Genomic DNA, 13,756 nt, shown 5'->3' with positions numbered 1-13,756 from the left:
ACATTTCCTTGACTGTATTACTTCAGAGATTCATTTTTATTTTTCTATGTATGTAGTCTAAAATTACTGCATATTTGTAATTCCCATGAAACCCCTTTATAAAAAGATATACAGTCATTTTTGGAGAGGGGACAGCTGGGTGTTTTATCTTCATCCAAAGTAGTTCCTCAAGAGCTCAGTGGAAGAGGTGGGCTTTTTGAATGAATGAGTAACTAGGAGTTTAGTGGACCCCATGGGGTCTAGCTCCCAAAAGACAAAGGATCTGGGGATGCCTATAGCTCTGTGTGGTTCCTTAAATCACACATTTCCTTTGGCAATGTCCAAATAATTCAACACAGTATTGCTGGTGACTCCTCCTCAACATTTCCTTTCCTATGGGTATCATCTTAAGCAAACAATCTGGTTTTAGAAGAACAGTCCTCAGTGGATAAAATAGTGGGTACCAGTATCAAGGTTATTTTTCTAAGAATCTTCATGTGCAAAGAATGAAAATACTGTCAGGTTTCCTTGTGTCTAATTCAATTCCTTGGCTTGGAAAACTTTATTAAAGAGGACATATTAAGTCAAAGAGAGTCAGGGAAGTCATTCCTATGAAGCTTTCTAACTTTTACCTCATGATTACTCTTTAAAAATTCCAGGGAGTAAAATATTTCATTGCAATCATTACGGTGTTGCCCTCATGTGAGTGGTATGATTTGTCAACACTGGAAATGGAGTTGGTGTTTCTGTAGGAAAGGTAATCAGGGAGATAGAATCCTCCTATTTTACACAAAGCATAGCCAAGATTATTCATTTCCTCCTCCCCAGTTCCTCTAAGCCTTAACCCCCAAAGCCAATCGAGACCCATCTCAACACTGAAACCTAGTTTCTGTTCCATAGATGAGTTTTGCACACACCGCTTTGGTGGACAGTATGAACAGAACACAGTCCATCAGTGTAAACGACATTTTCCAAAGACAAATCGGACTCCATGACTTCGGCCTCAGAAAACCACATTCAGATTGGAGAATGCCTCTCTGCCCACCAGTTCATGGCATGGAGACACCCTGTCACAGTCAGGCCCAGAACAAAACACATGCACTGCCAGAATCCAGGAGCTCTAGTAGGCAGCTCCCTATGGCATGGAGGAGTGAGGACATTTATATGGGATAGACCCCTCCTATGGGTCTCATTAACTTCAGAGAAGACTATTCACATTGAGCCTCAGCGGGTCCCCAGTCGCTAGGACCACCAGGCTCAGTCCAGAGGGAGCCAGGATCACTGCCCTCAGTCTCAGAGACTACCTGGCCCAGCTACTCCTCACCCTTACCAAATCGCTAAGCCAAAGAGGTCAATTTAGGGGCAAACAGCTCACCACCAGAATCTGAGCATTTCCCTATGACTATCACATCCCCAGGCAGAGTACCCAATTCGTTTATGAATTGTGCAACCCAGGGAACCAGCAACCTCTCTGCCAGCCTTGGCATGCTACAATGCACACACCTGCACCCCTGCCCCTCACCCTAAACCCATACAAATCATCCTCAATTCGGAGAATGGCAGTTCCCTACCTGAGGGTGGCGCTCTCCCCCTGCCGGACTGTCACGTTGTCCATAGCTTTGGGGAAGGTGGCATCTCCGCTGCGCACCGGCACTCCTGTGGGTACAAGGAACAGCAGCCTGAGAGACACAACCACGAGGCACTTCCAGGGCAGGAACAGGTACCCACAGACCCCCATCCTCGACAGCCACAACTTCCCAAAACTCCGGCAGCTGCACGGCACACGCCCCCTGGGCGAGCACAGGAAGTGGGTGGGGTGGGGGAGCAGGCACAGGGACTGAGCGGTGAACTAGCCTCAACCGGGAGGCGCGGGGAGGAGAAAAGCGCGCAGACTCCTCCAAGTCTAATATTCCTCTCTCAAATCCAGCCTCAGCTTGCCAGCCTCGGAGAACCAGTTTCCACGAAAGACATCCGAAGTGGGCTTTCTCCGCGCCGCTTGGGCCAGGGAAGGTGGCAGAGAAAGGGGAAGCGCGAGGCAGGTGCAAGGTGCACGTTTCAGGAACCGCTTCTTCCCATTAACAGTTCAGACATGGCACTTTGGAGAGGAAGTAAGCACTTTGGTACCAGAAAGGGAATGGGGGTGGGTTTCATCCAGCTACCCAGATGTGGACTGCAATTCCTCAGTTCGAACAAGGGGAAATCCAACACTTTCTTTGTAAGTTTCCGAGAAAGGCTGGTCACCAGAAACAATCTGTAACAATAGCAGATGGAAAGTAGAGCACGCAGGAGGCGACCAGGGTTGTGCGAGGTGACCGCTAAGCAGGCTTCGTGCAATCCAGAACCAGGGATCCTGCCGCAGCCGCCTCGGTCAACTTCCTCGGAAGCCAAATACGCGGTGCAACCGCCGCGATCAGGGCGGTCTTGGCGGGGCAGTGGCCTCGGTGGTGGCCGAGGCAGGAGCAGTGGGGCAGAAATGGAGTGCGGTGGCCCCTTGCTCGCTCTCTGGCTCGCTGGCTCGCTGAGGAAGGCGAGGCGCAGCCGGCACCGGAGCCGCACGGACGCCACGCTCAGCGGCCGCCCCCGGCCTCCGCGCCGCCTTCCTCCCGGGAGCAGCCCCGACGCGCGCGGGCCCCGACCGCCGGGGTTGTCATGGCAGCAGCTCCATCCCTGACCGCTACTTTCTCCCGGTGCCGACTCGGAGCTAGCAGGCNGCTCATCCCGGCGGGTGCGGGGAGCGGGGCGCTGGCGCCCACCTTAACCCCCGCCGCGCCAAGCCGGGGCGGTGCACCAGCCCAGGCCAGGAGTTTAACCATTTTCCGCCTTGAAGAGCCAACACATCCCAAATTAAGAAGAAAGACAAAGTTACCATGCTGTCTTAATAAACCTGAGACGTCTTAATAAGGGTCACAAACTGTAAAAGGAAGACCCTGCAGCAAGCATACATGCACCTTTAAAATAATCAGATTAAGTGCATTAGCATTTAGAGTAAATTCAGAGTGTTGGATGTTTTAAAATAATTTCATTTTTTTTAATTCAATAATAGAGCACCCACCCATACAACCACCCCTTGCCCAAAAGCTACTAAAAACCCCAAGGACTCAATACTACCATTCCACCATTCTCAGAGATCTCCCATATATAAAATGGGAAAATCACAGAAACCTCAGTGTGTGAAAACAGGCAAAGTCGCTTCAAAATGTTGGTCAAGTTCTGACAATGGCTTTCTTTATTCTTGTTTTGTGGACAATAAAAGATGCCAGCCCTGCAGAAGTGCTCCCTGAGATGGATGAGTGTAAGCTCTTGCTTTATTTCTACTGCAGACTCCCGGGTTCCCTGGGCTTCACACTCTTGCACAGCTGATTTCATCTTTAAGAGGTGTGGTTTTTAAATTATTCTTGAAACCCAGGGAAAGATTGGATATGCCTCAGTTCCTGTTACTCATCCACTCTGCCTGCTGCTGGTCCCTCTGTGCCTAGGTTATTGTTTCTCCTGTCATTTCAGCTCTGATGGAATGTGGTATAGGCCCCCTACTGGGCCTCATCCTTGTGCAAGTGAACAGAGAAGGCCAACCAGCTCATGGGTAATAGGCTGTGTTCTAAAAAATTCCAATATCTGAGATCCCAGTGCAGACCTAAATTCTCTCTGCCTCCCCTATCCTTCAGATTTTTCATCCGATTTAACCATGATGTTTAAAAAAAATACAAAATAACAGAAAAATGTTCTTCCTCAAACACATTCAACACCAAAGTGACTGGATCATTATACCTCAATTACTGTAATTATCAGACACTTGTGTCTTAATAGGACCCTTGCAACTTTTGAATTTTGACTAACAGCAATCATTTTCATGTAGATAACATGTTAAGAATGACACAAGTACAGTTCACTCATCATATCCCATTCTTACTAGAGGGGGTCAGAACAGAGGTAGGTTTTTGAGATGTGGCCCAAACATCAGGGTAACACAGACTAAGGAAGTTTGTCTTTCTTTTCAAATTTTTGATTGGATAGTCAACAACTTTTCATAGTTGAGCAACTTATTAAAACACATTCTCTGAAGGTCTCAAAATACTATGCATTAATTCGACATTAGACTAATTTCCCTTCATCCCCTCTGGTAACTTTTAGTGATAGTAAATTCTTAGGGAAATCCATCTGCTACCTTTGGCCACTTGGAACCATTTGATATATAGCAACTAAAAATACCAGTTGTCAATTTATGGCAGCAATGAATGACTTTACTATAAAGAAGAAAAAATACATCTATGGGGAGCAAAAGGATTTCGTTTATAGTTTTGAAAGAATGGGAAGAGAATTAACCTATTTTAGCACCAGTCCATTCTTGTGAGAGCCTATATTTATCTCCATTTTCCAATGGGACATTGTGGAAATAGGAAATTGAATGATTTCACCACATTGAGCTCTTATGTGAGAGCAGACATAAGGTGTGAGATTATATTTGCTGATTTTCAGCCTGAAAAAATTTGGGATTCTTTCCCAAAAGCCAAAGGGGTGACCTTTTTCGTTTCAACCATCTTTCCTGCTCCCCCATTCCAGTATCTCTTCTTATATACCACATCATACCACATCAAGTGGAAACAAATACGAGTCATGGAGAAGAGAGAGGGACTCATTCTGGGATCTGGAGTCATTTCCCTATAGGGCTGAGAATAGCAGGGATTATTCCTTCTATGATAAATTCTTATTCAGTCTCTTGCATCTAATTCCCAGGTAGGTACAAATGAGCATTAGTTTTTGCATCTAGGAATGTAGATAATGACAACAGTTCCTCCCAAGGGGCCTACATACACGATTAACTCTACAGGAAAATACTTAGAAATCCATTTAAGATGGAAGATACTTTATTAATACATTTTCCTTGCCACTACTTCGTTATTATGGCAAGCCAGAAAAATAATTCTTATAGGCCCTTTAAGATGAGAAGTTTACAGCCATCTGAATACAGTTGATCTAAGACACTCAAACCATCTTTGTCTCTGGCCATGAGAAAGGATGCTGAGCTGCAGCATCCCAGCAATTGCCAGCAGAAAAACCAGCAGAGCTCAGGTAACTCTCAGGGCAGACAAAGAAAATCCCCTCACAACCTCATACCTGCTTCTTGGGCCCTGAGATCCAAACTTGATTCACAAATGGAAGTTAAGGAAGTGGCAAAAGGTCAGAGATGTCCATAGATTAACAAGAATGGATTGATTTTATTCAAACCTCTTATTGGAGTGGTTTGAAAAGATGAAGATCAAAATCATATGTCAATTGCCTTTCCATCCTCTAATCCCTAAATATAACCAACACTTAGTGGCTTATCTTATATCCCATCTCTTGCTTCATAAAAACTGCTGGATTTATTTTATTTTTCCCAGCATATCCGAGTTAATGAAAAAGGGATGACAGTCGGAGCAATTTCATTATTTGTGTTCTTTATAGAAACAACTTCCTCTCTGCCTCCTGGAAAGCAGATGCCTAATGAGCGCCACCTCCACCTTCTTCCTCCCATCTCCCTCTCCTTCCTCCCTTCCTTCTTGCATACACATATACTGTACACATAAATCAACTTGTCACAGCTTGTCTCTGTACTGACAGCTGTAATTGCTTCAGGTTATAAAAATATCTATAGGACAATGCCTTTCAAACTCACAGACACACACACTCACAGAGGCACACCAGGTGCGTGCATGCACACACACACACACACACACACACACACACACACCATTGCCTGAGTGAAAGAAAACAATCATAGTCCTTTTAATAATCTTGGGGCTGCAAAGCAGGGGAGGGCAGAGGAGATCATTGGAGTGCTGGCAGGCGAGGGAGAAGACAGGAGTGGATGGAGACTTTTGGCAGCTCCAGCATCTATTCACTGAAGCAGGGATGGAACAGGAAAGAATTCCTCATGAAAGGGAAGTCAGCTGGGTTTGGGTTTTTTTGTTTTGTTTTGTTTTGTTTTAGTCTGTGTTACCTACAGCAAGTCAGAGTAAGCTAAAGAGCTGTGACTATTCCACCACACAAGAGACCAAAAGAAGAGCACTAGCTTAAGAAATGCCAGTCCTACTTCTCCTTTTCTACAAAGGCGAAAGGCCCCCCTCTCCTGGTGGAGATTTCAAACAGAAGTGCAGGTCTGGAGATGAGAAATGCAGGGCAGTTGAAGAGTGGCAGGACATCAAATGGTTATTGGAAGATTTAATCAGAAAGAGCAGTGTAAATCTGGATAAAGAGATGCCTCCAGGGGTGTACGGAAGGGCTGGGCTCTGGAAAAATACATGCTATTTTTTGCTCCTTTATGAATATAGGATCAAAATAAAATCGTTGCTCGTCTGGCCTGCAGTCCAGCATGTTAGGATTTCAGCAGGAAGAGCAAAAGGGTAACTTGAAGAGGGCTCCAGGGAGAGAAAAGGGGTCAGGAATAGAGAGAACCAAGAAGGAGGGTATGAAGAAAAGGCCAAGGTGTGGTTTCTCTACACTTTGAAAGCCATAAAACTTTATAAGAGATGCATAAAACAGAGAGATGGTATGAAGAATAATTGGAGGTAGGCAGAAAATTAATGAGGAGCAGGATGGATGAGTCAAAATCAAAGTGCCAAGAAAGCACAAGGCAAGTACCCAGAGGACACGTCCCAAGAGTCGGGGGTCATTGGGGCAGAATCTTTCTTTATGTAGGTTTTAGGTCACGGTAAGACCCTAGACTCATAGAATCACAGAATGATATGCTCAGAAGGGACCTTGGAAGGTGCTTAGTACAACCAATTCATTTCCTAGGAGAGGGTTTGAGCCCCAGAAGGACATAAGGGGACATAAAGTTAATAACCAGCAACACAGGACAAGAACTTATTCCTATTCCTGTGTTCTTTTCACTACACCTGTCAAGTAGTGACACTGCTTCACAGCTAGATAATAAAATTTCTGCTTTTACTGCTTCATTGGTGGGACAAAGAAAGAACCACTAAGGGCATGATACTATAACTGCTCAGTATACCTCTGCAGGTCCAGTGAGTGTCTGTCTGTCTGTCTGTCTCTCTCTCTCTCTCTCTCTCTCTCTCTCTCACACACACACACACACATATATGATATATGGGCTGAGTATGTGGGACTCAATGGTTAAGTTCCCCTGGGTTCAATCCTCAGTACCAAAAATAAAATGTAGGGAAGTAATTTGTGTACTCAATAGACGTCTGTTTAACACACACTCAGGACTGGCTAGAGCAGTGAAAGAGAGACAAAAACAAAAGTCATGAGGGCCTTTCTCTCTTACGGCAAACTGTATAATGGGAAGAAAGATGGATAATAAACAAAGAATTCCAAAAAATAAGGGATGTAGTTATGATGAATACTGTGAAGAAGAAATGGAAGAAGGCACATGACAGGAGGTTCTCAATCAATCTGGAAGATGAAGAGATGTTTCCCTAAAGAAGTGATGCTAAGCAGAAACTTACAACTAGGAAGAGATGTAGGGTAGGCAGTGTGGGCAGGACCTTCATTGAAGGTGGACTATACCTACTGTGCATGACCCAAGACCAGAAGGAGAAGAAGCAGAAGCCACCATTTATCGTCTCAGTTTATGTTCAGTTAAACTAAGGATAAGTACCCTTGAAGGGCTGCTATTGCCTTCAATACTGTGTCCATTCATTTATTCATCCTTTAAGTACATACTTATGTACTAACAAGGGCTGTGCACTATGGAAACACACCAAGCAGAAGTCAAATGTACACCTTCTCCATGGCTAATGTAGGACCTTGGAAACATTACTTAGTGGTACTAATGGTACCTACTGCAAAGGGTCAATGTGAGGCTGAAATGAGAGAGTAGGTATGAAGGTTCAACCCAGAGCCCGGCATCTTCTGTGCCTCTTATGCTGGGACTGGAGGGATCTGCATTTGAACTTGCTTCCCTCTTTTCCAGTCACCATACATGGGAAGTTCAGTCAGAGATCCCAGGAGCAGCCTGCAGAGTGGAGCACAGGCTCAAGAGAACTCACGTTGTTCACATCAAGAAGGGGCTTCATTCCAGAGACAGAAAAGAAACCTCATGCTGAGATGTGGTCAGAAACAGGAAGTTGCTTAGCCTTTGCACACCCACGACAGGAAGAGTGGTGACCCCATCCCTCACCCTACTGTCCCATCCTCAAATGACTAGCTATCAAATGACTATGGTCTGCACACAAAATACAGGCCTGTGGGAATAAAACGTGCACTTGGGAAAGAGGATTTAGGTTTTTCTTCCTAAAGCAGCCTGGGAAATTTTATCTGTTCCCATATATACCACAAAGACAAAAACAGAATCAGGAAAAAAGAAGAAGCCCACAGGCCATTATAAAGTGAGCCACACAATCTGGCTCCTTCCAGGAACCTCTAATTTCTTCTCTGCTCCCATGTGCATGATGGCTGCATCCAAAGCTTCCTCGGGTTTGTAGGACTTGACATGCTGTAGTCTTCAATAGACTAGTCATTTTGTAATAATATCCCATACCTGCCTCCTCTATCCCATTCCCCCCCCCCCAGTATTGGGGACTAAACCCAGAGCCTGGTGCATGGTATGCAAGTGCTCTACCACTAAGATACATTCCTGGCCCTTTATACTTTATTTTGAGACAGTGTCTGGCTACATTGCCCAAGCTGGCCTTGAACTTGCAAACTTCTTGCCTCAGCCTCCTGTGTCACTGTGGTTATAGGCATGGGCCACCACATATAGCTCCTCTCACCTACTGTCTATATCCCAGGACAGTACCTGGAATCAGTTTTATAACCCCTGTGAAAAAGCTACTTGTGTACATTCATCTAAATGCACATAAACACATCACATCTAATGTTTGCAACATTAGAACCAACTGGTTCTAACCAATTCTGGCTGACTCAGCACAACCAGAGTCAGGAAGTGGTTTCTGGAATCTAAAGAGCTCTATGCATGGAAATCTCACCAGTCTCAAATCTGGAGTTTTCAACCCCCAAATGAACTCTCAGAGTAACTTGGTTTATCTGTTTCCCTATGCCCCTTTCTCTCTAGACACTCAGCTATTACTCATGTCTCCCTTTAATCTTTTATTCTCACATTATTTGAAAGTTTTTCTTCTCATTTCCCAAGTGAGAGTAACTGCAGAAAAGGTAAATTTTAATGAGATGAGAATTTGCTCAATAATAAATGGGTTTGATTATACTTTTTTCTGGAAATGACTTTTTTGTATTTTTTAAACCAGAGGGCTTGGGTTCTAGTTTCAGTGCAGTTCATCATTTTATTACCTTAGATAAGTTACTGCTTTTTTTAAATTTTATTTATTTTTTATTGGTTGTTCAAAACATTACAAAGCTCTTGACATATCATATTTCATACATTTGATTCAAGTGGGTTATGAACTCCCATTTTTACCCCGTATACAGATTGCAGAGTTACTGCTTTTTTAAAATCTTAGCTCCTTCATTCTCAAGAGAATCAACATCTTCATTATGAACTGTGGATAGTTGTGAAGATGTAATGGCTAATTTATTCCATGGGGCTAATGCGCTTTTGAAGAATTAAAGGAATGAATCCAGAGGAAGATAACAACACAGAAGAGAGGCTGGAGTTTGGGGCCTGGATTTTAGTCCCAACTTACTGGCCATGTGGAATTGCCCAAGTGTCTGCCCCTTTCCCTCTAAACAAGGAGTTTGAATTAGATGACTTCCAAGGGCACTTCCAACTGTAATAGTCTATGATTATATTGCTTCTCAATACTCTCCTCAAAGACAGTTTACCCTTCAGATTCACTCATCAGTCCCTCCTGTACAGAAATAGCCTCCTCCTATTGCCTTTCCACTCTCCCCATTTACTAAGGTACCACTTCAGAAATCAGAAAACTGTTGCACGAAGTAATTAATGAGCTGCCCTGGATCTGAGGCAAGCCGATGGAAGAGTCAAGATGATTAAAAGTCTTCCGATAAAGGGTTTCTTTAAGGAAAAGAAAATCCCACAATGCAACCAGCAATGTTAATCTTCAATAAATACGCTGTTAATATTTAACTGGCATTTATTTAAACTTACAGTAACTGTCCTATTAAATCTAGATTAATTGCCCATTTGGGAATCTTCCCCTAAAGCCTAGCTGGGACATGGCTATCTAGATCATAGTCTCTGCCAGGCATCCAGCCATAAAGAGAATGAGTAAGCCATTCTTCTAAGACTAGACTATTAGTACAACATGGTTGGAAGAGTTATTAAAACTTAACTGAACTAGTAAGTTGTATGCTCTGAGTTCCTTTTTTTTTTTAATCTGCTGTATGGGATGATTTGATGTTTCCTATACTCGTTTTTCTCTCCCTGTTTGTTTTATATTGATATACACCCCCCCACCCCCAGCTAATTTTTGATTTTTTTTCTTTTGGACTTCATATTTTATGCTCATGCTGCTGTGTTTTTGTCTTATCTCTCCTGAGTTTCTTGAATAAGCCATTTAGGCTCCATAGCAAGTTCTGTAAACACACACACACACACACACACACATGTATATAATTTTGTGTGCCACAGAGAACATTTTGTAATGGTAGTTGTATATAAAAGATTAAGAGCTATGAAATAATACCTGAGTCTCTCTGTTTTGGAAGGGGCAGCCAGGGTGTAATTGGGTAGAACTGATCTTTGTTATTCCTAAAATCAATCAATATTTTTTACTATGAATACAGTGCTGGCTGGACTTTTGTGATGTAATTTTACTGTGATTGTAACACATTTACATTTGCACAACTCACAACCACACACACTGGCTTTGTTTTATCTATGTACTAGGGAGACGTGTGGATGTCAGATAAACACTGAATCAGATGGGCTAGTGTCTCACTCATGCAGCAAGGATGAACAGAATCTAAACTTTCTTCAAGAAAGTGGAAACTCTGTGAGTCTAAAATAATCTACTTACAGGTTTCTGAAGGGTTAGTTCACTGAGTTAGTGCTACAAAAATTTACCATGTGTGTAAATTTGTAAAACCTGGAGATCAGATGGATTTGGATATGGGCACAGATGGGAAGAAGATGGGGTACCAATGAGGTAAGCAGAAAAAAAAAATTACTCATTTTTAAAGACAGCTAAGCACATTTTTCAAAGATTTGTTGTGGAAAGCTAGAATTTTTGATACTATATTATTCAAGTTTTTCTGTATTTATAACTAAGGTAATAAGTAAACCACTCATTACCTTTTTTCTATTTTATCTCAGTCATTGTCAAGTTAAAAACCTATAAGATCCTTACAATGTCTTCAATTAATAAAACAAAAAATCCACCATATGCAAATCATTTTTTTTCTTTATTATATTCATGCTTAGGACTTTGGGAAATAAACATATTTCTTCATTGTTCTGCATCACTGTTTTACCCCATCTGCTGTCTTCATGTTCTATTGTTAGGAGTTCATGTCCTTCTACAATGAAGTGATGAAGGATGCAGTTGAAACATCTTTGGGCTTCCCTTCTATCAAGTCAACAGGCATTCCCTCCTGGAAAGGAATGATCTCCCTAAATCTTGTGTGTACTTTCTTCCTGTAGCTTACCCAAAATCTGAAAGAATTGAGCAAGTCAGAGGAACTTATGAATGGCTTTATAGAGTGGACTTATGTATACTCAGGTAGCTCTGAACCTGGGGGAACAAGGGGGTAAATGTTATGAATGTGCATGTGAATAAGGAAAAACATATGAAAATAATTCATCTCAGCTTTCACAACAGTTTTGACAAGGTGTCAGAATCAAAGATGCCTTTTTAAAAGTGGATGATGAGAAGACTATCTTTTATTCCCCCCAAAGGCAGAGAATTAGCTTAGAGCTAAGACACAAATCAAGGATAGATTGACATGTTTCTATATGGAGATGTATTAATACCAGATTCCCCAAAGGATAGTTGCTAGGACAAATCAAATTTAATATTTTTACCAATGAGCTGTCAAAGGAAATTCACAGAGAACACTCTCAAGTTTGCAGAAGACATCAAGTTCCCTTAAGTAATTAAATTTTCAGCTAACACAGATGAGCTGAAAATAATCCACAAAGTTATATGAATATGCAGAACAGTGTGTAAATAGCTTATAATACACTTTAGGAAAAATAAAATATGTTTATATGATACTGGACTCTAGCTGATGGAATAAGAGACAGTGATGTGGGATAGATCAAGCATGGATCCTGGAGTTAATGACTTAGACTTTAATTTTCACAAATTATAGCTTTAGCTTGGAAATTTGTCTTACCTCACTTATCAATTTTCTCCCATATTAAAAAGGATTATCACTTGTCTGTCTTATTTGATGTTAGCATTAAATGAGATAATATATGAAAGTGTACAATAAAGTACATAGCCTGTAGCAGCAACTTGACAAATGTCAGCTAGTGATTGATTATTCCTTTACACTCCAGGAAAACAACCTTGTAATCAATTATTACCAGTGGTTCCCATTGCAAAATATTTTGGAGTAGGATACTAATGATTATGTTCTGTAGCTATCAAAATTTTCTTCCCCTCCCCCCCCCTTTTTTTTTTTGCCAAAACAGGAGAATTGGACCAAGCATATTTAATGAAAGACGTTAGAAGGACAAAGAAAGAAATTTCAATTTTGTTCAAAAGTACTATATATCAATCCTTCAAATATTGCTTGTAATAGTTATCATTGTAGCTCACAAATAATAATAATAAAAAAAAACTCCATGTGTCCAGTTGCTGAAGTCAGAAATCAAGAGTGACTTTTAATCTCTCGTTCCTGACCACTCTCCTCATTACCCAACCCCTAACCCCACCAAGTTATATCACATCCATCCACCTTTCTCAAACTCCACTGCTTTTCTCTGGCCAAAATCACCATCTCTACTTATTTTCTTATCTTGAGTACTAAAATTCCCTTTTACATGTATGTCCTCCATCAACTCTTCCAGATCTGTTTCAGTCTCCACAATGAAAGGAAGTTTTCCTGAAATCTGACCAGGTTGTTCTCCGGATTAAATTGTTGGTGGCTCTACGCTGAAATATGAATAAGAACCCAGCATTTTTATGTGGTTTCTGACTTGGCATCTGGGTTCTTTGAGCTTGCTTTCCCACACTTCTCCTAGCCAGTCATGTCAGGTTTTCTTTTATTATTATACAAATTTCTAAAACATTTTTCTTTCCCAACTTTTAGCTTTTGGGTATGTTCCTGTCCTGTCTGGAATACTACCTCCAGGTTTTTCTGGCTGAGTCATAGCCACCCTCCTCAGTTCTACTCCCACATGAAGGGGAACTATTCTGTTTAACTACAGTATGTATCCTCCTCATCAGTGTTTCTTAAAACATTTGTAAAACTTGTAATAGTTTAATTTCTGTCTTTTTCTCTGTTATACTCCCAAAGCCTAACACAATGCCTAGCATAAAATGGGTCTTGATAAATATTTGTTGAACTTAAATGAATAGCACAGCTGGGGAAAATTCAAAATTAAAATGTCTTGGCAGGGGCTTCCAAATCAAGAACATTAAAAAGATGAAGACATTTGATATTCAGGAAGTATGAGGATAGTGAAAACATAACCTTAATAGCCAAACTCTAGATAGAATTTTTCTCTCTCTTTTTTTTATTATTAGTTGTTAAAAACATTACATAGCTCTTGACATATCATATTTCATACATTTGATTCAAGTGGGTTATGAACTCCCATTTTTACCCCGTATACAGATTGCAGAATCACATCGGTTTCACATCCACGTTTTTACATACTGCCATACTAGTGTCTGATATGTTCTTCTGCCTTTCCTATCCTCTACTATCCCCCCACCCCACCCCCCTC

At 41.8% G+C, this 13,756-nt stretch overlaps 1 protein-coding gene across 4 annotated transcripts in view; it reads right to left on the bottom strand.

The window, feature by feature from the left end:
• The window catches only part of Ntm (neurotrimin), a 960,133-nt gene that overhangs the window by 408,446 nt on the left and 537,931 nt on the right, over positions 1-13,756 (bottom strand). For all 4 annotated transcript variants that reach the window (XM_048796170.1, XM_048796171.1, XM_048796172.1 and 1 more), the window contains exon 2: positions 1,551-1,635. In XM_048796170.1, the coding sequence (XP_048652127.1) occupies positions 1,551-1,635 (85 nt within the window). The remainder of the gene's footprint in view (positions 1-1,550; positions 1,636-13,756) is intronic.

Source organism: Marmota marmota, unplaced genomic scaffold (assembly GCF_001458135.2).
Source record: "Marmota marmota marmota unplaced genomic scaffold, marMar, whole genome shotgun sequence".
In the NCBI taxonomy this organism is placed as follows: domain Eukaryota; kingdom Metazoa; phylum Chordata; class Mammalia; order Rodentia; family Sciuridae; genus Marmota; species Marmota marmota.
Note: the sequence above shows the minus strand (reverse complement) of the source record. Positions and strands in the feature narration are given on the sequence as shown.